The sequence below is a fragment of the Thunnus thynnus genome, chromosome 2 (assembly GCF_963924715.1).
Source record: "Thunnus thynnus chromosome 2, fThuThy2.1, whole genome shotgun sequence".
Lineage (NCBI taxonomy): Eukaryota > Metazoa > Chordata > Actinopteri > Scombriformes > Scombridae > Thunnus > Thunnus thynnus.
Genome location: NC_089518.1, coordinates 28,617,573 through 28,638,715, shown reverse-complemented (window position 1 = coordinate 28,638,715; position 21,143 = coordinate 28,617,573). Strand labels below are relative to the sequence as shown.

General features: G+C 38.4%; 2 protein-coding genes across 6 annotated transcripts; one reads left to right on the top strand and one right to left on the bottom strand.

Moving 5' to 3' along the window:
• Nucleotides 1-476: 476 nt before the first annotated feature.
• gck (glucokinase (hexokinase 4)) lies at nt 477-18,171 on the bottom strand. 3 transcript variants are annotated; one of them, XM_067614801.1, is made up of 10 exons: nt 18,083-18,171; nt 4,494-4,656; nt 4,201-4,355; nt 3,803-3,922; nt 3,594-3,689; nt 3,389-3,488; nt 3,090-3,273; nt 2,218-2,373; nt 1,532-1,765; nt 477-1,273 (listed from the first exon to the last, which is right to left on the bottom strand). In XM_067614801.1, exons 2-10 carry the CDS (start codon nt 4,600-4,602, stop codon nt 1,126-1,128), a joined length of 1,302 nt encoding a protein of 433 aa, XP_067470902.1. In that variant the 5' UTR covers nt 4,603-4,656; nt 18,083-18,171; the 3' UTR covers nt 477-1,125. The 3 variants fall into 3 exon arrangements, with proteins under 3 accessions (XP_067470902.1, XP_067470896.1, XP_067470908.1); XM_067614795.1 differs by lacking the exon at nt 18,083-18,171 and adding an exon at nt 9,095-9,626; XM_067614807.1 differs by lacking the exon at nt 18,083-18,171 and adding an exon at nt 5,061-5,323.
• On the top strand, nt 10,701-20,163 carry ykt6 (YKT6 v-SNARE homolog (S. cerevisiae)). 3 transcript variants are annotated; one of them, XM_067614825.1, is made up of 12 exons: nt 10,701-10,907; nt 11,243-11,392; nt 12,245-12,327; nt 13,229-13,329; nt 13,428-13,532; nt 13,819-13,884; nt 14,206-14,307; nt 14,405-17,249; nt 17,827-17,872; nt 18,694-18,765; nt 19,856-19,966; nt 20,079-20,163. In XM_067614825.1, exons 2-8 carry the CDS (start codon nt 11,289-11,291, stop codon nt 14,438-14,440), a joined length of 597 nt encoding a protein of 198 aa, XP_067470926.1. In that variant the 5' UTR covers nt 10,701-10,907; nt 11,243-11,288; the 3' UTR covers nt 14,441-17,249; nt 17,827-17,872; nt 18,694-18,765; nt 19,856-19,966; nt 20,079-20,163. The 3 variants fall into 3 exon arrangements, with proteins under 3 accessions (XP_067470926.1, XP_067470924.1, XP_067470928.1); XM_067614823.1 differs by lacking the exon at nt 19,856-19,966; XM_067614827.1 differs by lacking the exon at nt 19,856-19,966 and having other exon boundaries at nt 14,405-17,367.
• The last annotated feature ends 980 nt before the right edge of the window (nt 20,164-21,143 follow it).

Genomic DNA, 21,143 nt, shown 5'->3' with positions numbered 1-21,143 from the left:
CATGATTATCAAAAATCCCATTGTATTTTCAGATAAGCACCATAAAAAATAATGAACAATATGTGAATAGCTGCTATTTCTGTGGATATGGTCAGATTAACTTGTAGATGTTTTTTGGGATCCATTTTCAAATGTGTTTCTGAAATAAAACCCCCAAAATCTATCATATTATACTCGTGTTTAGTAGGTTTTACCTCAGTAATAGAACATTAACAGGATTATGATGCTGTTAGCTGCAAATCGTCATTGCATTAATGGTGCATTACATTACTGAGAAGTCATTACTTTAGCATTGCTTTGATGATGCTGTTTCTCAGCCCTGGACATTCTGCCATGAGCTGACAAATAAGTTTTTAAAAAAAGGAAAAAAAAGGTCACTGTCTCAAAAAGATTGTTTAAAGGTTCAGAAATCTCATAAAAACTCAAAAATATTTAGCAAGATAAGAAACAAAGAGCATGAAAATAAAGAACAATAGTTTATAATTAAGCAATTTTATTTACAGTTCAGCTTATTAATATTCAAAACTCATTTTATTATGCACATATGAGACTACAACTTATTGGCCAATACACAGAAGTTGTAAACACTGATTTTAAATATACAATTCCGAAGACATTCATTCCTCACAAACAAATTACAACACAATAACTCAGTGAATTTAATTTAGTCATACATTTACAAAAAATAATACTTGTCTTGTACATCAACCACTTTACACTGACTTTATATTACATATCATCATCAATAATACAACATTAGACATTTTAAAATGGGTCAGTCCATACCCAAAAACAATCAACAGGCAGTCATACTCAGGTATTTAAAATGAGCTTTCATGCCACCTAATGCCATTGGGTGCAACAGTCAACCAATTCTCAAGTTCAGAAACATCTTTAAATTGCAACAAGTTGGTCTAATACTACCTACATGGAGTCTATAAATCAAGTTGTCTGTTGCTTTCTTGTCTGAGCATCTTCCTGTGATAAGGATCCCTCCTGCTTCCACACAGACAAACATCCTTCAGCCGGAGCCTGAGAAAGGACAGAGCTTTGGATGACATGTCATCAACGATGTCAGATCAGAGTTTAGCCAAGCTCGCTTCAGTGCTCAGTACACAGCTCCCTTTACTGTGTCAGCATGCATGCAGCCATCTTACAGGCCACTGCTGAGATAAGGGCTGCTCCACGACCACTCCCCTCCTCTGACTGGATGAAAGTGATCTCGCAGTGAGGTGTGAGGTCCCAGACAATTTTGTGGAACCTGTCACAGAAACTAGAAAAAAAAAACAGTGTTTACTGTACAGAATGTCTCCACTGTTCAGTTGTCTCTTTTCTTCACACAAATATTGATTTTGAGAGTTTAATTCAAAGCCTACAAGCAATCAGAGTTATGTGTGGGAAATAAGAAAATGTTCTATATTAGGATTAGGATGTATTTTCCTTGCTTGATTTTATTACTCTCTTAGCACTTCAATACATTCTGAAAATTGAGATATTCAGAAGTTTAAAAGACAGGCATTGCATTCCTCACCATGGGTGCAGCTTGTAAACAGATCCGTCAACCCCCACTGTGATCTTCAGGGCCTCTTGGCTGCGTCGCTCCCTCATTAGGTTGATCACACCAGCGAGTCCTGCGCCGCACATGTGAGCCGAGCGAGTGGAAACACTCTCACAGACCAGACGAACAATGTCGCAGTCCAGCTCTGACGGCAGTACACCCAGCGAGGACAGGATGTTGTAGATCTGCTTCCTGTCCCCAGAGTCACTAAAAACAAAAGGATGAAAGACAAGATGAAAATATTAGTTTAGCTTATTGATGCGTATTTGCACATCATGTGAATTTCTGTACATCAACATTCTTGCTTCTTCATGTTTTCATAAAAAAAAGATAGCTTGACAATAATTGAAAATAGTAAAACCCATAAAACAGACTAAAACTAGAATCAGGTGAAATCAGAATATTAAATCAAGCAACAATTAAAGCGAACCAAATAGCTTCCTCCTACATATTTGTGTTATATAAAGTTATGTCATCAACATAAGCTTGTAAGGATAAAGTCTAAACTTATCATATCTTATTTTTGTCAGATTTTTAGGCATCATTAAAAGAAAATAGTTGTCTTAAAGCTGCTTTTATTATCTTTATGTGAATTTTTTTCATCTTATAATTGTTTCTGGTGAATGATTTCAGCCAAGTTGGCACTCGTCGATGCTCACCTCTCCACCTGTGAGACGTAGCGCGTCTCGAAGCTACCGCGTGTCTTCAGCGTCTCTGAGGCTTCTCCATTAAACAGCAGGTTCTCATTCACAAGCTTCATCAGAACAAGCCTCACCAACTCACCCATATACTTCCCACTGATCAGCTTCTCGTATCTACAGGATGCAAGAACACAAGAGAGAGAGACAAGTGAGTTTAAAAACCAGAGAAGCACTTATAGGAAAGGGGAGAAAACAATACAACAAGAGGGTATTGCAATGGTGGAGGAAACAGGAAGGATATGTGCGTCAAAAACCACATGAGCAAACAACTTTCCTTTTCTACACAAGTTGGAAAAGAAGGAAAGCGGATGAGAGATGCAACGTCAGTGCTTAAGAGGCTGAGTGAGGCTGGGCTCAGCAGTTGTCTGTGTAAAGGGGCTGCTAGTGTAAAAGGTAAACAGCCATTAGGCCGACAGGCACTATGGCAAGCAGCGGAGAGGGATCATTAATCTGACACCCCCACTTGCTGACTGACCACTGACGTATGAGGGCCCTGACCACTTACAAGCATCCTCAGGAAAAACAGCTGTTACCTTAGTAACTACACAGAGACCTCAGGTGAGAGTCAGGTGAGTATTGTCAGAGAGGATTAATTATGAAAAACAGAAAGCGAGTGTGGCATGTTTTAAATGCCAAAGTTAATGTTTCACTTGCAGTACCTTTAATGAGATATTGCTATGAGCCTGAATGCCTGATGAATAACACTTATCATTAATGCGTGTGCATAAGGAGGATGTTGGAAGACATATAGAGTTGGGTCAAATACATGACAAGCTTTCCTGTGTGTACATTTTAATGCATGTTTGAACTGAACGCGCTCTTTGACTCACAGCTGCTGTCCGGGGTTAATCGAGGTCTCGTCCACCACTCTGTCGTACTCCAGTCTGAACTCCTCCAGCTCCCCGTTGTCTCCGAATGCCCCCCACTCTGTGTTCACACACATCCGGCCCTCCTCCCCTTCCACCAGCTCCACAGTCTTCATCTCCTCCATGTAACACACGTTACAACCTGTACCTGATGGAAAAGCAGAAATACAGACACGCTTGAAATGGCATGTCTCTGTGACTAAGTGTGTTTATCTTTAGTGCATCATGTGAGCATGTCTCTGTGTGCGTTTATGACATCTTACCAACAATCATCCCAACTTCACAGCTGCGATCCTCGTAATAGCAGGAAATCATGGTGGCTACTGTGTCATTCACCATGGCAACCACATCCATCTCAAAGTCCTGCATGACATCAATATCACAATGTATTAACTGTCATCAAGGCTTGGTGTTAAAATCTCTCTTTTGCTGTTTATTATAATAAATATTCTCTCTGATGCAACTTACCCCTCGTCTCTTGATAGCATCTCTGAGCAAACCCACAACATTGTTTCCCTCTGCACCAGAAGCCTTGAAGCCTTTGGTCCAGTTAAGTAGGATTCCCTGAGGAAAAAAAGAGCATCCAGCTTATATGAATGAACAAAGACAAGCTTTTTTTATTTTATTTTTTTTTTATCATTGACTTAAAATCTGTCCAATACAGTAGAATATCCTACCTTGTCAATGTCCTCGTGTCGCACTGGAAAGGAGAAAGTAAAACCTAAAGGAAGTTTCTTGTGCTTGATGTGGTGTTTGTCCAAAAAGTCTGACATACACTCTGCTATGTAGTCAAACAGCTGCAAGTAGAGAGAGAGAGAAAGAAACAGGGTATGAGATGTGGAAAACCCAATGCAATAATTAGTTCTGATTTAAGTCTGAGAGTTTTAAAGTCAACGTTATGCCAGTGTTTACAGAAAACCAGACATTTCTGAGATTTTTCATACTGTTTGATGGGTAAAAGTCACCATGTCAGCAATATCTGCTCTACAAGTGGACAACTACAAATATCCGGCAATGAAAAATCATTAATTATTGATACTGAAATAGAATTGCTATAAAAATACAAGTCACTAACCATTTCAGCAGTCCCTGTCATGGCATCTTCAGGAATGGAGTACATCTGGGTCTTAGTCTCCACCTTCCAACTCCTCTCCTCGTCTGCGCCCACCTTCACCAGCATCACACGGAAGTTTGTCCCTCCCAGGTCCAGAGCCAGGAAATCTCCCACCTCTGTCACAACACACACCACATCTCAGTGCACATACAGGCTTTCACTGCCTAGATGATAAGCAGTGGATTACATCTTAGTCACATTAGCAGGATTTTATCTAAAAAGTTAGAATTTGATTCTCAAGAAACAGTACGTACCTGATCCCTCAGGGGTGGAGCAGACGTATGTGGGAAGCATTTTAACGCTGGCCTCTTCATGCGTCTCCAAACGCAGTCCTCTGACCATCTCACGCTGCATCCTCTTCATGACCTCTTTTAGTTCTTCCTTATTCAGCCTGAACTCTGACAGGATCTGCTCTACCTGCAATTAAAGGAGAGAAGAAGTCAAGAGCTGCACACAAGCCAATTACCTTTATTTTTTACTTACTACTAGAGGAGCTTTTACTCATTTTGAAATGATGGTGCAGTGAAAACAAGAAGGAAAAATCAGAAGCAGTAACAACAAGAAAGAATAAATGAAAGAACAAGTAATAAACTATAGAAATCTATCATTTATGACACAAAACAATCAAATATGTCTAGAAAGAAATGAAATATACTGCTACAGAGTTACCACATCCAACCATATTTTAAATAAAGTACAGGACAAAGTAGCGATTACGCTTCTTTCCTCTCAAAAAAAAACATAAATCAAAAAAAGCACAAATGAGTCGAAACAAAAGTGTTATTTCATACTGTAACTGGAGACAGAAAAGTGAGTCTTACTATGAGGATTTTATCAACCACAGAGCTGTAACTACAAGGCATCTTCACCATCTGGTCATGATGAGAGCTGACACACGGCATCTTCAAAATGAGTCTCTGCGTGTGTGTGTTTCTAGGTGTGTGCTGAGTGTGTGTCTACCGTGTGTGTGTGCAAAGCCAGTGAAGTGAATGAGAACCTCAGCTGTTTTTATACTCAAGTAAAGTGGGCTGGCCTCACCAAACGCCCACCTCTTCCAAATCTCACCCCATCTGCAGACGTAGGTTCAAACACTCACACACACACACACACACACACACACACACACACACAGGGTAGTCAAAAGTTTAAGAAAAAAGCAAACCGAAAGTCTATGTGACCTTATTTCTAAATCGCGATAATTGAACTTTATGAAAAGTTATTTCGGCAAAGCATTTGGATGTATTGATATCTTTTCTATCATTTTATCTACAACTAATCTCTGCAGGAGACTATAATTAAATGATTCGATTCCTTTGATGAAAAACCCTTAAATAAACCATAGTAACATTTATAAATGAATAAGATGCTGACGTATTTAACATTGAAAATGTGCTCTACTTCATCATACTAAATGCTTGTCTGTAGATTTTATGAATTATGTCATCATGATATTTTTGAAAATGACTTGACAAATGTTGATAATTGCACCTATCACAAATGGTCATCTAATTTTGATCTTGTAATACATGTTGTGAGCTCGTGTTGTGAATGGTAAAGACTCGCTTGAGCGTGAGTCTTTAATCCAATTAGTGCTTGTGTAAAGAAATGTATACGCCTTACTGTTAGCTTATGTAAACAATCTCAGGTGGCCTTATAACATTGCAAAAAAGACTTGAGATAAGTTTGGTCTATTATTCTTTGCTTTCATGTGGAAAGGTGTGACCTATAACCTACATAGCTGACCCAACTGACTCACATTTTGCAGCTCACTAACACAACCAATAAAATAAATTTCAACATGAAGCAAGACATCTGAACACATCATTTTTTTTTATTTAGGGTTGCTTCATGAGGGGAACTTCAGGGCCCCAGAGAGTTACGCATGTTTTTGTGAAATTGTAATCACGTCTTAAATTAGCAACAGTGAGGGATGAATGACCTCTAAAACTAACAATAGTATGCTGCAGGTGAAGGCTGCCTGTGCTTATCAGTTCTAGTAGTTTACCTGACCAGAGGACAGAGCTAAAAAAAGCTCTGACCTCTGTCTGTAAGGTAACCGTGATCCTCTCCCCCAGTACCCTGACACTAGGATCCTTAAGTAAACCCTAATAGTGACACTGACATACAGACACAAACATTAATGAATAGTAGTATAATCCAATACTGCTCATACTTTATAAACTCTAGCATGTGATATATGTGTATTTTTCTTGTTTAAACCTTGATTTTCTCCTTAAAAGAACCCTTAAGTAGCTTTAAAGTTTGGGAAAAAAGAAAATTCTTCCATACTTTTTGACAACATCAAGGCTGTCCTAGTTTGATCTCATCAAATATGTTGTGAGTTATCTTTCTCATGTTGTGTACCTGTTTTTGCTACCTGGTAAGAAACCCTAACCCTTAAATCCAATGAGTCCTTATTTCAAAAAGAAAAAATTAAAAAATACTATTAAAAAAATCTAATAAAATTTCACCTTAATTTGTCAGTGTAAAGAAATGTATACCCCTTACTTTTAGGGTAAATTAACAATTTCTTAAACCCTTGCAAAAAAGACCTAAGATACATTTGGTAAATTATTCTTTGCTTTCATGAGCCATAGTGTGACCTGTGACCTAAAAATATGTGTGTATTTCTTGTTTAAACCTTGATTTTCTCCTTAAAATCTCTCCTTAAGTTGTTTTAAGCAGTGGTGGAAGAAGTATTCACATCCTTTACTTCAGTAAAAGTAACAGAGCAATGTAAAAAATGCTCCATTACAAGTAAAAGTCCTGCATGAAAGATCCTACTGAAGTAAAAGTATATAAGTATTAGCAGGAAAATGTAGTTAAAGTATTGCAGTAAAAGTATTGGTTTGGTCCCTCTGATTGATATATTAAATATAGTTAGCTAGTTTAGTCCAGTGGTTCCCAACCTAGGGGTCAGGCCCCTCCAAAGGGTCACCAGATAAATCTGAGGGGTCATAAGATTATCAATGGGAGAGGAAAGAAGAAAAAACAAAGTTCTGATATACGAATCTGTTTTCAGTTTTTGGACTTTTTCTCTAATCTTTGATTTTTCGGTGAAATGTTGGATCATTTGAACATTTATTGAAATGAAACCATGTGAGAAGTTTAGAGGGAAAATCACTATTTGGTGGAGCTGTTAACAACTCACAGACATCTGAAATGTGACCCCGACTACACATTGTTTTTTGTAAGACTTCAAAAGCCAAAAAGGCTGGAAACCACTGGTTTCATCTTTAACAATGTCTTGTATTTTAAAAGCTTGTTATATTATCCATTGTGTCAAATCTTCATCTGAAAAGTAACTAAAGCTGTCAAATAAATGTAGTGGAGTAGAAAGTATAAAGTAATATAAAATGGAAATACTCAAGTTAAGTACAAGCACCTCAAAATTTTACTGAAGTACACTACTTGAGTAAAGGTACTTAGTTATTTCCACCACTGGTTTTAAGTTTGGGTAAAAAGAAATTCTTCCATACTTTTTGACAATATCAAGGATCTTCTAGTTGTTTCATTGAAGCTATATAATAATTATACTGTGTAAAATATTTCAACAGAAGATAAGATCTATCTGGTATGTTTAGAAACTTTGGGACCTCTACTACATTCAAAATGAAGTTCTTTGGGTTTGAACAATACTTGCCTTGACAACATTTGTAAGAATGTACCCACCTGTGTGTCAGATGGGTTGAAACAATTGACAGGTCATTTGGTGTATAAATCAATAATGTTTATAAATGTGTGTTTTAGGTGTGTTGGGCAAGCTAAACGGCTGCTAAAGTATGAATTTAATCAGGCTACTTTGACTTTGACCAGAAAGAGTGTATTTATTGTCGGCTGGGTCTAACTACAGGAGAGTGCCGGGAATACACGCACACTCACTGAGAACTGTGACGTTCAGTTTGTGTTGCGTCCATGTACGGTTAAGAGTTGAATGTGTGCCAAGTGCTTGTCAATAGCTGATTATCCGGTTAATTTAACCTTCTGGGTTGTTTGCACAGAGGCCTGCCTGATGGATCTCCATTCAACCAGCTGTGTCTCACAAAGTAAACCTCAAAGACCGAGACAACGTGTTGCTAGATTACAGGAAAAGGAAATGTAAAGATCTTTAGGCTTACAGTATATTACCTCATACATCAAGGAATTTGTGTCACAGCTCGTACACTGCTGCACATGAGTTGATTCATTAGGATCAGTACAGTGAGGTGGAAAGCTTTCACCTCAGTCTTGTCACATGTAACCGTCTGAAACATGTGCTACATCTAATTAAAGCAAAGATGGAACAGATGCTTACTTGTGTGTAGCTAATTACGTCTATTTATGGTGCTTAGAAATTCTTAAAAATATCCTTGAACTATGAATGATTCTCATTCTGAGGCCATGGAGCCCACCTACAGCTCCAGGCCTCTAGAAATCAAGATTGCTAATTAACTTACTGTACTTACACAATCATTTGCATACTTACTTACCTTTTTACATTGTCTTATTGAATTACTGGCATTTTACTTACTTAATTACTTAATTGTAGTCAGACTACTTACATACTCATGTAGGGCCTTGCCTACCTGCACTTTACACTTTTACTTAACAACAACTTATGTTCTTAGTTACTTACCTCACCTACTTACTTATTTAATTATCTGCTTATAGATAGATAGATAGATAGATAGATAGATAGATAGATAGATAGATAGATAGATAGATAGATAGAGCTACAGATTGTGAAATGAACATGTTAAAGGCAAAAGAGAAGCAGCAGCATTATGCAAAGAGAGAGAGAGGGAGGCAACATACAGTATGTCATCAGTAGGATACAGTATAGACTTTCATGACCTCAGTCAAAACTTTTTCTTACCTTATCCATCGTATTACGACGAGGATTTAAACCACTAATGTCCTGCCGACCATCAGTGCTCTTCAGTGCTGTTCACTCGTCCTCCAGGAGCTTTGATTTGATTCTTATGCTTCTGCTGTTCTGGCGTTTTAACTCCGTGCACGTGTCAATAAAATGTTATCCTTTTATGTGATATTGCCCAACCATTATTGTATTCCCAACACATTTGCGCTACATAATGTTCAGCAGCAAGTCTCAAACATATTTACATATCTGCAGTATTTTCAAAGGCCTTTAGTTGGTAAACAGTGAAATGAAATATCATTGGATGAAATATCTATGCATTTATCTTCATTGTTGCAGGTATTTTTATAAAATAACACGAGCATTTGTCTACATTATGGAAAGACATATGAAAAAAATATGTCTTCATCTTCATTCCTGTAGATTTAATACGTAAAAACCTGTTGCTTGTCCTCCTTCTTGTGGTTAACAGGTCCAGTCAATATCCGCATCGGCGCACTGGAGCAGCCCCAAAAACCAATTAAAGAAAAAAAAAAGGAAATCGAGTAAAAGATTTACTTCTCCATCCAATCCTTAATTCCAGTGATGACCCATAACATTTTAGGGCAAAAATAAAATTAAGAAAAATATTAAGCAAGTTTCCACTTAGTAGCTGGCCTCCTTACTGACAAAGTCACTTCCATATCTAAACGCAAGCAAAGCTTATAGTTCCAGGAAAGAAAAAATCAGTTCTTTCCTCTGTACAGCCGGCCTGTCAACAGATGCACCTGAAGGCTGAAAACGATTTCAGTGTGTTGCCTTGGCAATGGATTACAGGCACACTCCTGCCATGGAAAAGACCACTGAGTTAAGTGGCCAGGAGGAAATTGTTAAATGGAGCAAGATTACCAGAGAAAACATCAGTTGAGGGTGGCATGTCTTTGGTTGAAAAAACAGTTGGTAGACTCACAGGGCCACTCACAGATGTCTCAAATAATAGTAATTATAATAGTAGTAGTAGTAGCAGTAGTAGTAGTAGTAGTAATCGTAATAATGTAATTTGAGCTGGTAACCATTCACTAATGATAATCATCATTATCATGATCGCAAATTAATTAGCAGTCATATGTCAATTATTTATCTTATAATAAATTCATTATACGGCCTTTATTGTTTGTTTTTTAGCTAATTAGTCTATATCATGCCTGAAGACGAAAGTTATGTCATTTAACAAATCATCTGTAGACTTTTAAAAACCTTCATCAGAAATGCCATTTTTCATACAGTCTTCTTTTCAAATACAGTATATTGTTAAAAATCATATTTAATACAAAAATTAAATCAATGGATCATATTTTCTTTATCAACATAGAGGGGGGAAAGGAGAATACAAAATTCTGCCCTTCAGAGTGTTAAAACTTTACACACCTTTTCATGATGAGATCTCTCTTTTTTTTATTTTTGCTAATTTATGGCTGAATAAAGGTTGAATCTGTCTCAAGCTGGTTATTAATTAGAATCGCAAGATATCCCACTGACTGGACAAATGAAATATCTAAAAGCGATCTAGACGGTTCCTTGATTTACAGCCGGAACTATGAAAACACCGGCGTGTTTGGTTTCCCCCGGAGCCAACATACCGCTGGACCTTTCGAGGATCGTGACGTGGTGATTGGTCACCAATCTGCATCTTGTAAACTGCTCACTTTAGCGTAAACTATATTGTGATTAGGTGGCTGTGTTTCTGCGATACAGACGGGCGAGTTTTAGTTTTTTTGGACTAAAAAGTTTATCCTGCTGCTTTATCGGCCATCAAACAGTTTGCTGTGTGGTAAGTTAGCTGAAGGCCTCACGAAGACCAGATAGCATCTATAGCTAACTGTCTGCTTCACTTAACTTTTTAGAAATGTGTTCAAGTTTTACGTATATTTAAATTATTAGCACTCCGGTGCGATTGTACCATTCAGCATCTACTAATTAACTTGTCGCCACCAAAACAACAACAACGACATCAACAATAAAAAGATTGATTCAAGATAAACAATAGCCGGTTAGCTTGTTAACTAATAACAAGGCGGCTACTTTCACTTGTAAGCTAACAGGCAGCTGAGCTGGAGAAGAGATAATGCTCTCATGTGATTCTGCTTGTGTCATCCTCCACATTAGATCGTATCTGCTGTGACTGACACACCAGGACTGATCCAGCGGCAACATGAAGCTCTACAGCCTCAGTGTCCTTTTTAAAGGATCGACCAAATCCAACCTCCTAAAAGCGGCCTACGATCTCTCCTCCTTCAGCTTCTTTCAGCGCTCCAGGTGGGTTTGACAGACCACAGCCAACATATCTGAGCAATGAAACAGTTTAACTTAAAGGACGGGTTCACGGTTTCTCAAGTCTGGCTCAGAACAACAGTCAGGTGACCAAATAAATATAGGCTAGTCATTCCTCCTGTTCATACTGGCCATTAGAAGATCCCTTCATTATGCACTTACAAAGTAAGTGATGGGGGACATAATCCACAAGCCTCCCTCTGGAAAAATGTATTGAAAAGTTTATCTGAAGCCTCAGCTGTCCAAATTAGTCAAATCAAGTAGATATCTTTCAACGTTACAGTATTTTTAGTGCCAAAGTCCCTCTTTTTGTTACTATACTTACACTGCAGCTCAACAGGGAGACACTGTCCAAAGAAACACTAACAAGACTGTAAATGTGGCAGATATCCACTTGATATGACTAACACAGACTGCTGGAGCCTCATATGAGCTTCAGATAAACTTTTAAATACATTTTTGCACATAATGATTGTGGGCACACTGTGGTTTTTGGCCCCCATCACTTACATTGAAAGCGCATTTGAAGGGGATCTTTTAATAGCCAGTATGAACAGGAGGAATGATTACAGCGAGGAAAACCTTTTTCAGTGTTCATATGGGCATCTGAATGTTGTTTTAAGACAGATTTGAAAAATAGTTGATTTGTATTACTTACATTTTCTGTGTACCATACTATATGTGACATTGAACCTTCCCTTCAGTCTTTCGGTTTAGTTTTGCAGTCACTTTAATAATAGATTACAAGCCTCAAAGTGAGTTTAAGTAAAAATATGTGCCTGATCATACAGATGTTATTTTCCTACCAGAGACATTTTTTTTTGTTTGTTTGTTTAGTATTCAGGAGTTCATGACCTTCACCAGTGCCTTGATTGTTGAACGGACATCACATGGAACTCGTGCCTCTGTCAAAGAACAAGGTAAAAATGGCAGGTTCAGCCCAGTTTGAGTGTTTCAAAAGTTTAATTTTAGCCAACTTGATTGCAGTTTAACATATTTTTTACCTAATTTGACTCAAGTGTTAAACTCATAGCTATTTTCATTACATAAAGTTATTTATAAAGATATAGTGATTTTAATTCTGCCTGGAAACGCTTAACTTGTCCTCTTGTTTTTGGTATTTGGTCTAGTTCACACAATGTCTGGTGTTACCCAGTTCACAAAAGCAGTATCAACTTGGTGTTGTTATGTATGAAGCAGAAGTATGTTGTAAATAGAGGATGCACAACATAGAACAAGCGACATCCTATTGATACCCCTCTCCCTCCCTTGTGCATCGTGTTACTTCTACATCTTACCTGTTAATCTTAACTGTTCAATTCAAGTAAAAAACTGTGTCAAAAATATATATGTTTACAATACAGTTAGGACTAAAGTAGCTTTGTTGGTGAAAAAGTGTACTGATATTTCATATTTTAAATCTAAGTTCAGTAATCATATAAAACACACAATAAACCAGCCATGCATGCAGCTCCATCTGTCTGTTAGCAGCTCTTACATAAACACACCTGAAGTCTCTTGCTCTGCAGTACATTAAGACACTACTTTACTGACCCAGTATCAAACATGCTGAATTATTAACAACCATAGACATGTATAACGACACGTTTCATGATGCCAATGTTAAAAAAAAATGTCAGCCACAATTCATGATGATTGCTTATCAGTCATCATACGGAGAACATTGTGTCAAGCTTTCATTTTACTTATTCAGTTTTACGTCTGCTTTTCTCAGCAAAGTGTTGAGTTCACTCGTACCATAAGTACCATTTTCATTACACCTCTGTTTTGATCATTAACGTGGTTTTGTTTTTCTTTCAGAGTACCTGTGCCATGTGTACGTGAGAAATGACAACCTGAGTGCTGTGGTCATAGCAGATACCGAGTACCCACAGAGAGTCTGTTTCACATTGCTAGACAAGGTGATGAACAACACATGTAAATAAAGACACATCATTATCGCACTTTGCTGTCAACTTCAATATTGAGATTGCTGTCTTTTTTTTTTTTTTTTGTTTAGGTTTTAGAGGAGTTCTCCAGGCAAGTGGACAGTATAGATTGGCCCTCTGGTAATCCTGAAACCATAAACTATAAAGCTCTGGATATTCACCTTTCTAAATACCAGGTTTGTAATCTGTTGATCAGAAAATACATCAAAGGAAAACCCTGATAGTCTGTGACCATAATTGGACTATGATAGCGTACTGAGAACAATAACACATTGACTTGTTTGCCTTCAGAGTTTCCCAATTCCCTTGACTTGTTGCTACACTAATGTTTTGACATTGTTTAAATGGTGTCCGTAAATGCTCTGAAGTAAACCTAAGGATGGAAGGGTGATAATGAAGTGTACGACAACCTGTTTGTGTCTGATCAAATGTATCTGACAGCTTGTTTTTGTTTTTCTCCAGAACCCCAGGGAAGCAGACGCAATGACCAAAGTGCAGGCAGAGCTGGATGAGACAAAGATCATTTTGGTAAATGACCTCCCTGAGCTCAAATGTCTTCATTCGCTTAAATTAGAAGATTGTTTTGACTTCCAGTAGAGCAGAACACACATGTAGTATATGGAAAGCATGTCCCTCTAGAGTACTAAACTGAGATGAGCACAAAGCAGTTGCTTCTCAGCCCACAGATCTAGATCTCACTGTGAACTATGGTGGGAAAATAATCCGCAGGCCGGTCTATTGTCATGGCTTTACATGCCTGAAATATTATGTAGCATGTCCCCAGCCCTTGTCAAGTCATAATCTCCACACTGCACAATATTTTATAAAACAAATATTTTCTTTCTGCAGCACAACACCATGGAAAGTCTTCTGGAGAGAGGAGAGAAACTGGATGATCTTGTGGCCAAGTCAGAGCACCTGGGAAACCAGTCCAAAGCTTTTTATAAGACTGTAAGTACCGATGATTCGGTTGATTTACACTGAACTATGAGGTTATGACTTTTTTAGATTCCTGACTGTGTATGTGTTCATTCATTCAACCCTGCAGGCGCGGAAACAGAACTCATGCTGTGAAATCATGTGATGTCGCTGCCTCGTCCTCGCGGACACGCCTCTCTCTGCCTTTCTGCTTTTTCCCTACAACTCCCATCATGCACCAGCCACCAGCTCTCAACACAAAGGACAGAACGGATGCTGTCTAATCCAGGATGGGGTGCCAGGATGAGAGGGTGGATGGTGGTGGCCAGTCTTAATGTGACCTATCCGGATTGTGACTGATGGGGGCTGAAGGAGTGATGGGGTTTGGTCAGGGGAAGAAGAAGAAGAAGAAGAAGTAACATTTGAATTAATTTTAACCATTCAAAGGGTAAACATCTGTGTGGTGTTTCAATACCAGCTGGGGACATAATAGTGTGACGTCATGTATTGGTGATGTGTTGTTGAAATGTCTTTAAACCATTTAATGTTATTCAGATTGAATCAAATGTTAATAGTTTGATTTCAACTCAATTTTTTTTTTTTTTCTTTTTTTTTTTTTGAAAGTGTTAACCACGGTTGTGCTTTTGTTTCAAGGCAAACCTGACAATCTCACAGTCTTGTGAATTAATACAGTGTGTCGGTTAAATTCTTCAAACCCTTTTCTTGTAAGGCATAACCTGTTCTGCCTCTAGGTGGCCCTGTTTATTTACTGTATTATTTCATGGAGCCTCAATGTTGAGGTCAACCTAAAAAAAAAAAAAAAAAAACTCCGAGAGCCAAGACTGAATGTGGCTGCTCGGAGCTGTGATATCAAAATCTCATAGAATTCTACAATGATTTTTAAACACTGCTATACTGGATTAAGTTACATTATTTCCTTGATTTATTCTGTCTCATGGTGTTAAATGAAATCTTAAACATTCCCACTTTGGGTGATTGTGTTATTGAGTGATGATGCATCTTAAAAGTTGATGAGAGGTGAGACATTAGATGGAAAAAAAAAAAGTATAGAGATGATTTTCCATAGACTCAGCCTTATTGCAGTGTGGCTAATATGTAACCCGCCCTGTTCTTTTCTTTAAAAATTATGTCATCTAATGAGAAGGACAGGACTTGTAAGCTATTCTCTTTCACACTGTGTACAGTTTCAGTGCTTTTCTCTCTAATAGCCAACTCGCATTAAACAAAAGCAGGTTTTTAGAGTTCAGTAACCCCATTGGACTTCTGCAGTCCAAGGCTCCCTCGAACCTCTTAAACCTGGAATCGCTAACATTTAACCTAATATTCAGTGTGACTGAGACTGACTCTGAGAAGCACTTCAACCGGAGATGTTGTTGCACTCTCTGGCCTCTTATTGCGTGCTAGTCGAATGTTTTCTCCTAAAACGTTTGAAACGAGAGAACAGACAGATGACATTATAAACTGAGTGATTTCACAGCTGTCTCATATATTAAGACACTCCACTGCTGACGTTTCTTTTCTGTCAGCCGTTTTCTTTGTATGTAGGTCTGAATGGGTATAAATTCCTTTCTTCAAGGACTGCTGATCAGTTTAAGATGGAGAGGTGCCTTTGGTTGTGTGTCGTAGATGTTTCTCTGCTGTCTTTCTGCTGTGTATGTGCGTGTGAATGATTTGCTGATATACGTCTTCAGGCTGCATTGATGTTTGAGTGGCTGTGTGTATGAACTGTTGTGTGTGTGTGTGATCTGAATTTGCTCTTTCTGCTTTTACAGTGTAATTTTTTGTGCAATATCTCTGCAGACTGTTGGTGTATCTCTATAACGTGGAGAGAATAAATTGAATTATTTCTCTTTAAGGACAGTAAATTGACCTTTGTATGCTATTCTTATGACTAATTCACATGTGAAGCTTGTCCAGGGTTCATTCTGAGATATTTGTTAAAAATTCCTTCTTTTTTCAAAATTCATTTCAAAATGTGCTGAATTTGAAAATATGTCAAATCTTTGGAGTCATGCTGTAGCTATTTGCAGGTCAGGTGTTGCTGGCCAGTGTGTTAAACAGTCTGCATTAAATGTTTTGATCCAGATGTGGTCTGCAAATTTAAGACAAAAACTTCAGATAATAAACTGTTCTTTTCTGTCTGTACTAACATTTTGTTTTTGGAACATTTACTTGATTGTTTACAGAACATGTAATCTTGCTTAGGTAAATAAAAAAAATGGCCTCTGGTGTGCCATGTCGTCTTTTTTCAGACATTCAAAAAAAATTTGTGAAATGGCAGTGAGGGCTTGACAGGAAGTCCTGTAAAACAATATAAAGTTAAACTTCTCCAGTGCGATGTGTGGAAGCCAACAGTCCTATCTTTAATCAGCAAACTAGTTCCTCACTGCTTTTCTGCAGGAAGGTCAGTTTGAGAGGCTAATGCACCCTTTAGTTTTGTAGGAATATTGGAGCGTCATGTGAATGCGATGTATAACAACCTGAAAATTTACTTTAGTAATACGGCTGGGACATCATCACTATCAAAGAGGTGGTTGGCAAGGAGGCCTTTTCAACATGTTAACTGGCAGTCTTAAAACATACAGTATTAAAAAGGATTTTAGCCTTTGTTACCATTGTTGCATTTTCTCCTTAAACATGACTACATGACCGAAAGCCAAATACAAAAAACATTCTTTAGACAACATGAGCAAATATTTATTAACCTGTTTCCAATATAAATACGCAATAGGCTACTTAAAAGCCCACGTGTAGTACTTTGTGGTACCTTGTAAGTTAAAGGTACAAGTTTTACGGAAGCACATGAAAGCAGCACGACAGGCGCTTCCCAGCGCACAGCTGAGGTGAGAACAAAACAACATGAGCTGGCGAAGTCTGACCGCATAGCCTCAAAAATGTGGACGGAGGTGAAAAACAACAGCAACTATGTCACCAACAACGGAAACAGCTCGAAAGTAAGAATCTAAAAGAGAAAACAGGCGCTGTTTTTCTCTTTCTGAACAGCAGCAAAATAACTTTTGTCTGCCCAGGAGTGGGTGTCTCTTTCGGGATATAGTCCTACACAGAACGAAGGTGAAAATCTCTCCACATTACTGATAAATTTGTTTGCAAGCCTGCTGTGATTAGTGTTTCATTAAGGTTTTTATCTGGCAGCTGTTGTTATGCTGCAGCAGAACAAGTGCTGACTCGACGCAAATATTTAGGAAATATGTGGCTCACTTATATTTTCTTATCTAGCATTATTTTCTTATCTTTGCCCTTAAGCGCTCATTTTCCACATTGTTGGACTTCCTGTAGCAAGTTTTCCACTTCTGCTGTAACCAGCATGACTTGTTGCAGATAACATCTCCTTTCCTCAGTTCTTTCTCACTCTATGTGTGTGTTACAACTGGAATTGTATTTAATTGTAGAGTTTAAGCTGCAGAAGGCGACTTGTCAGTCGAGCTGGAGTGGTGTGTCCTGCAGCCTGTCGGTGCCCTGTGTGCTGCAGTTTTTGTTCATTCAAACACGGATGTTTTGCTGCGTTTACAGATGGCTGACCCAGATCTGACATGGCAGCTTCTTCAACAGAGAAACGGTGAGGTTTATCTCTTCTTTGGGTTATATCTCATCTATCTTCCTCTTGAGTTGAAGTCATGAACTCACCAGGGAGGTCTAAACAGTTTATCCGGGCTATGATGCATATATTACATCTTTTTATGTATTTTAACTCAAGTATCCACGATCATAGTGTTATATCAAATCCGTGGGTGGATACAAATCTTTCAATACCACATATACCACATACCTGTCTAGATCACAGTGCCAGATGAACTGGTATCCATTTCAGGCAAATTCCATTCAGTTGTATGTGTGAGCTTTAGATGATGCAGTCGGTGCTTTGTAGTTCAGAGCCAGACAAGACAAACAGCTCCAGAGAAAGCGAATTGGTCCTCACCCAAGATGAAAGTGCACTGGTCACATAACTTGCTTATTATGTAATATAGCAAGGGGGAAAATCATGGAAACATACTATATGAAACACAGTAGATGCTGCTCAAGGTTTCCTGACAGCATTAGTAAATGAACTGAAAAATGAATGTTTTAGATACACATAGAAATGTTAATACAACATTCTCAGGTTACTAAAAACATGAGAGTTTTTGATTGAAAAGGAGTTCAAGAGATTGGTTCTTGCTGCAACTGTTGTCAGTCTTGAAATCCTCAGAGGATCACAGGAAAACAGGTCATCGCCCTCTGAAAAAGAATTCAATGTACTGTACTGCAAAATGCAACCGTAAATAACTGAAATATTCAAAAATAACCATGGATTAGAATGAATAAATGGGAAATGCATCACACAAACATGCCTTTTTATTAGCATTGTTTTCAAGTAGTTCTATTTTTTTCTCCATGAAGTTTCAACTGCAGCTGCCACTCGTCCTTCTGGCACAGACGACTCTTTAACCAGGACCAGCGGCATCATCCCTGGTGAGCACCGCTTTGACTCAAATCTGATTTCTTTACAAATCCTGTAAGACCTGTTTCAGAGGAAAAAAAACCCACATGATTTCTAAGATGTACCACCTTGAGTCAACAAAGCAAATACAGAGTGTATGTTTTATTTAGAGAGTCAAGACCACATCCAAAGGGGAATCAAGCTACATCAGCAATAACCAAAATCCCCAAAATCCCCAAACATTTTGCAGTTCTCCACAGAGAACTGCAAAACAACAGACATCTTTGTCATTTTGATGAAATTGCTTGGGGTTGTTTTCAGTGGCTGAGCCAGAAACCCAGGATTTTCCAGTTATCAGTACACATAATGAAATGTGTGAACTTTCAAACCAAGATTTTCCAAAAATACTCAGTTCTGAGAGTGTTTGTTACACACATTAAAAAATATAACACTTCCATAACACACACTTCTGTCTGTGGGTGCATTTGTAAATGCAGTGTTTGGGTTTGTTTCTTACTTATCATTTGAACCTTGTGCTAGAGAACTTTTGCACTTTGCTGACCTCAGGTCCCTCATGTTTACATGCCTTTGTTTGCTTGGGGAGGGTATAGACTTCTATGTGCCCCCATCAAAACATATGGAAGCTTTCCCCTGAGAGAGTGTAATACATAGCGTACAGACATATGACCAAACTGGAGAGATCACTGCTGGGATCGGAACCTGAAAGTGGTGCCTTCTTGCAACCTAGATGCCCGTTGAAATTTTTGAGTTTGTGAAGGACTTTATCACTTAGAAATCATATAACACGGTCTCAGTAAGCTGTGCACTCCTCTGACCTGAGTTGCTGATAGAAGTGGAGCTGGTGTAAAGATGTTCAGCTATCAAACTTTCCGTTTCAACACACAACTCCCTATCTTCTCATCAGGATAACATTTTGTTTGTGGAAGTTTTGCATTTCAAATAAGTGTCAGTTAACAAGAGCCAGACCAGAAGTCTGAAATTCCACAGGTCTCAGTAATGCTCAGTAATATTATGATTGCAGGATAACAGTCTGCAGAGCTCTGAAAGGTGACTCTGACAGAAATATTCCCAGAGTCATAAAACATGCTTAGTTTTCTGTAGAGGAACTGGTTCACTCAGCTCAGCAGGATGAAAAGCAAGGAAACAAATTGTGTCTGGATTAGGCCCAACAAAAAATACAACACGCAGCGAATCATGCTACGCTGCAGTTGTGTGAGTTGTTTCGTGTCTGCTTGCACAGTACGCTCTTGTATCAGCATACGTGTAGTTGTGTTTAAACATGTGCAAATAAATATATGATTCCTGTACATTTCTGTGCTTGCAGGTTTGATTGCAGCCACAGTGTTCATCACTTTTTTACTTGCTCTCTATGCCGTCCTGTGGAAGTGCATGGTGTCGCCGCCACAACGGTAAAGACACACACACAAGCTCTAACTCAATTTGGCGAAAGCTACAATTTGATTTTGTTGACACAGCAATCTGGCAAACTTGCCTTTTAGTGTCACATGTCTGAACTTTGTATCGCAGTTCGTCAAAGAGACATAAATTGTCTCACATGATCGGCACCTTTTTCCACTTCAAATTAAATTGTGTTACTGATTTATTGCAGTGGTCAAGCACACGCACTCATTTGTGTTTTTTCCTTTCAGAAAACACAGCAAGGCGAGAGTAAGAGTGCAACAGAGAACGTCTGTGTGAAGACTGGGTCTCGTGGTTGACAATACCCTGCATCTGTCCAGCAGGTTCTTATGGATCTTAATGTTGCAGACCAAAATCTGAGAGCAGACTTTGCTCCCAGTCTAAGAGTAGCACCAGGGTGACAATATGCCACTGAAGATCCTCCTTACAGATCCAAAGATCAAACCGCAAAAAACTAACTGAACTGAGTGGAGGTGCCACCTTTTCCCCTCAGCTTTACTGTTTGCTGGTGGCTCCTGTTGAAACGAAGCTGGCAGGTCAAACTGTTCCGCTTTCTTGTGGGGTTTTTTTTTTTCCCTGTGAACTCTGCACTACTGAGGGATGAGACAGCTCAGGCCACCGCTTGCTTCAATGACCAATAAACTGTGTGTGTGTGTATGTGTGTGTGTGTCTGAGAGAGATTATGGTATATTAAGTATATGTAGATTTTTAGGTGTGTGTGTGTTTGTGTGTGTTGTACCTGCTCCAAATGGACAGTTGTGTCTTAAACACTAATGTATTCTAGCATAGTGTTTCTTTATGATATTTTAGAACGCACATAATGGCATCAGTAGGTTCCCTTTGCATATAACTTCATATTTCTTTATTTCTAAAAGATGTTTAGGGAAAAGCTGTCAGGGAATTCAGGATCATCAAACAACCACCTCTGTTCAAGTCTTAAGAAAGAATTAACTGGGAATCTAGTCACTGA

Bases quoted from the DNA above. Each gene is read 5' to 3' on its own strand.
- gck (XM_067614807.1), bottom strand. From the start codon at position 5,141: ATGCCGTGTGTCAGCTCTCATCATGACCAGATGGTGAAGATGCCTTGT. The intron at 3,690-3,802 runs GTAGGATATTCT...TTTTTTCCTCAG, and splicing joins GACACGAGGACATTGACAAG to GGAATCCTACTTAACTGGAC. The intron at 3,489-3,593 runs GTAAGTTGCATC...GATGTCATGCAG, and splicing joins ATGCTATCAAGAGACGAGGG to GACTTTGAGATGGATGTGGT.
- ykt6 (XM_067614823.1), top strand. From the start codon at position 11,289: ATGAAGCTCTACAGCCTCAGTGTCCTTTTTAAAGGATCGACCAAATCC. The intron at 11,393-12,244 runs GTGGGTTTGACA...TTGTTTGTTTAG, and splicing joins AGCTTCTTTCAGCGCTCCAG to TATTCAGGAGTTCATGACCT. The intron at 12,328-13,228 runs GTAAAAATGGCA...TTTTTCTTTCAG, and splicing joins TGCCTCTGTCAAAGAACAAG to AGTACCTGTGCCATGTGTAC.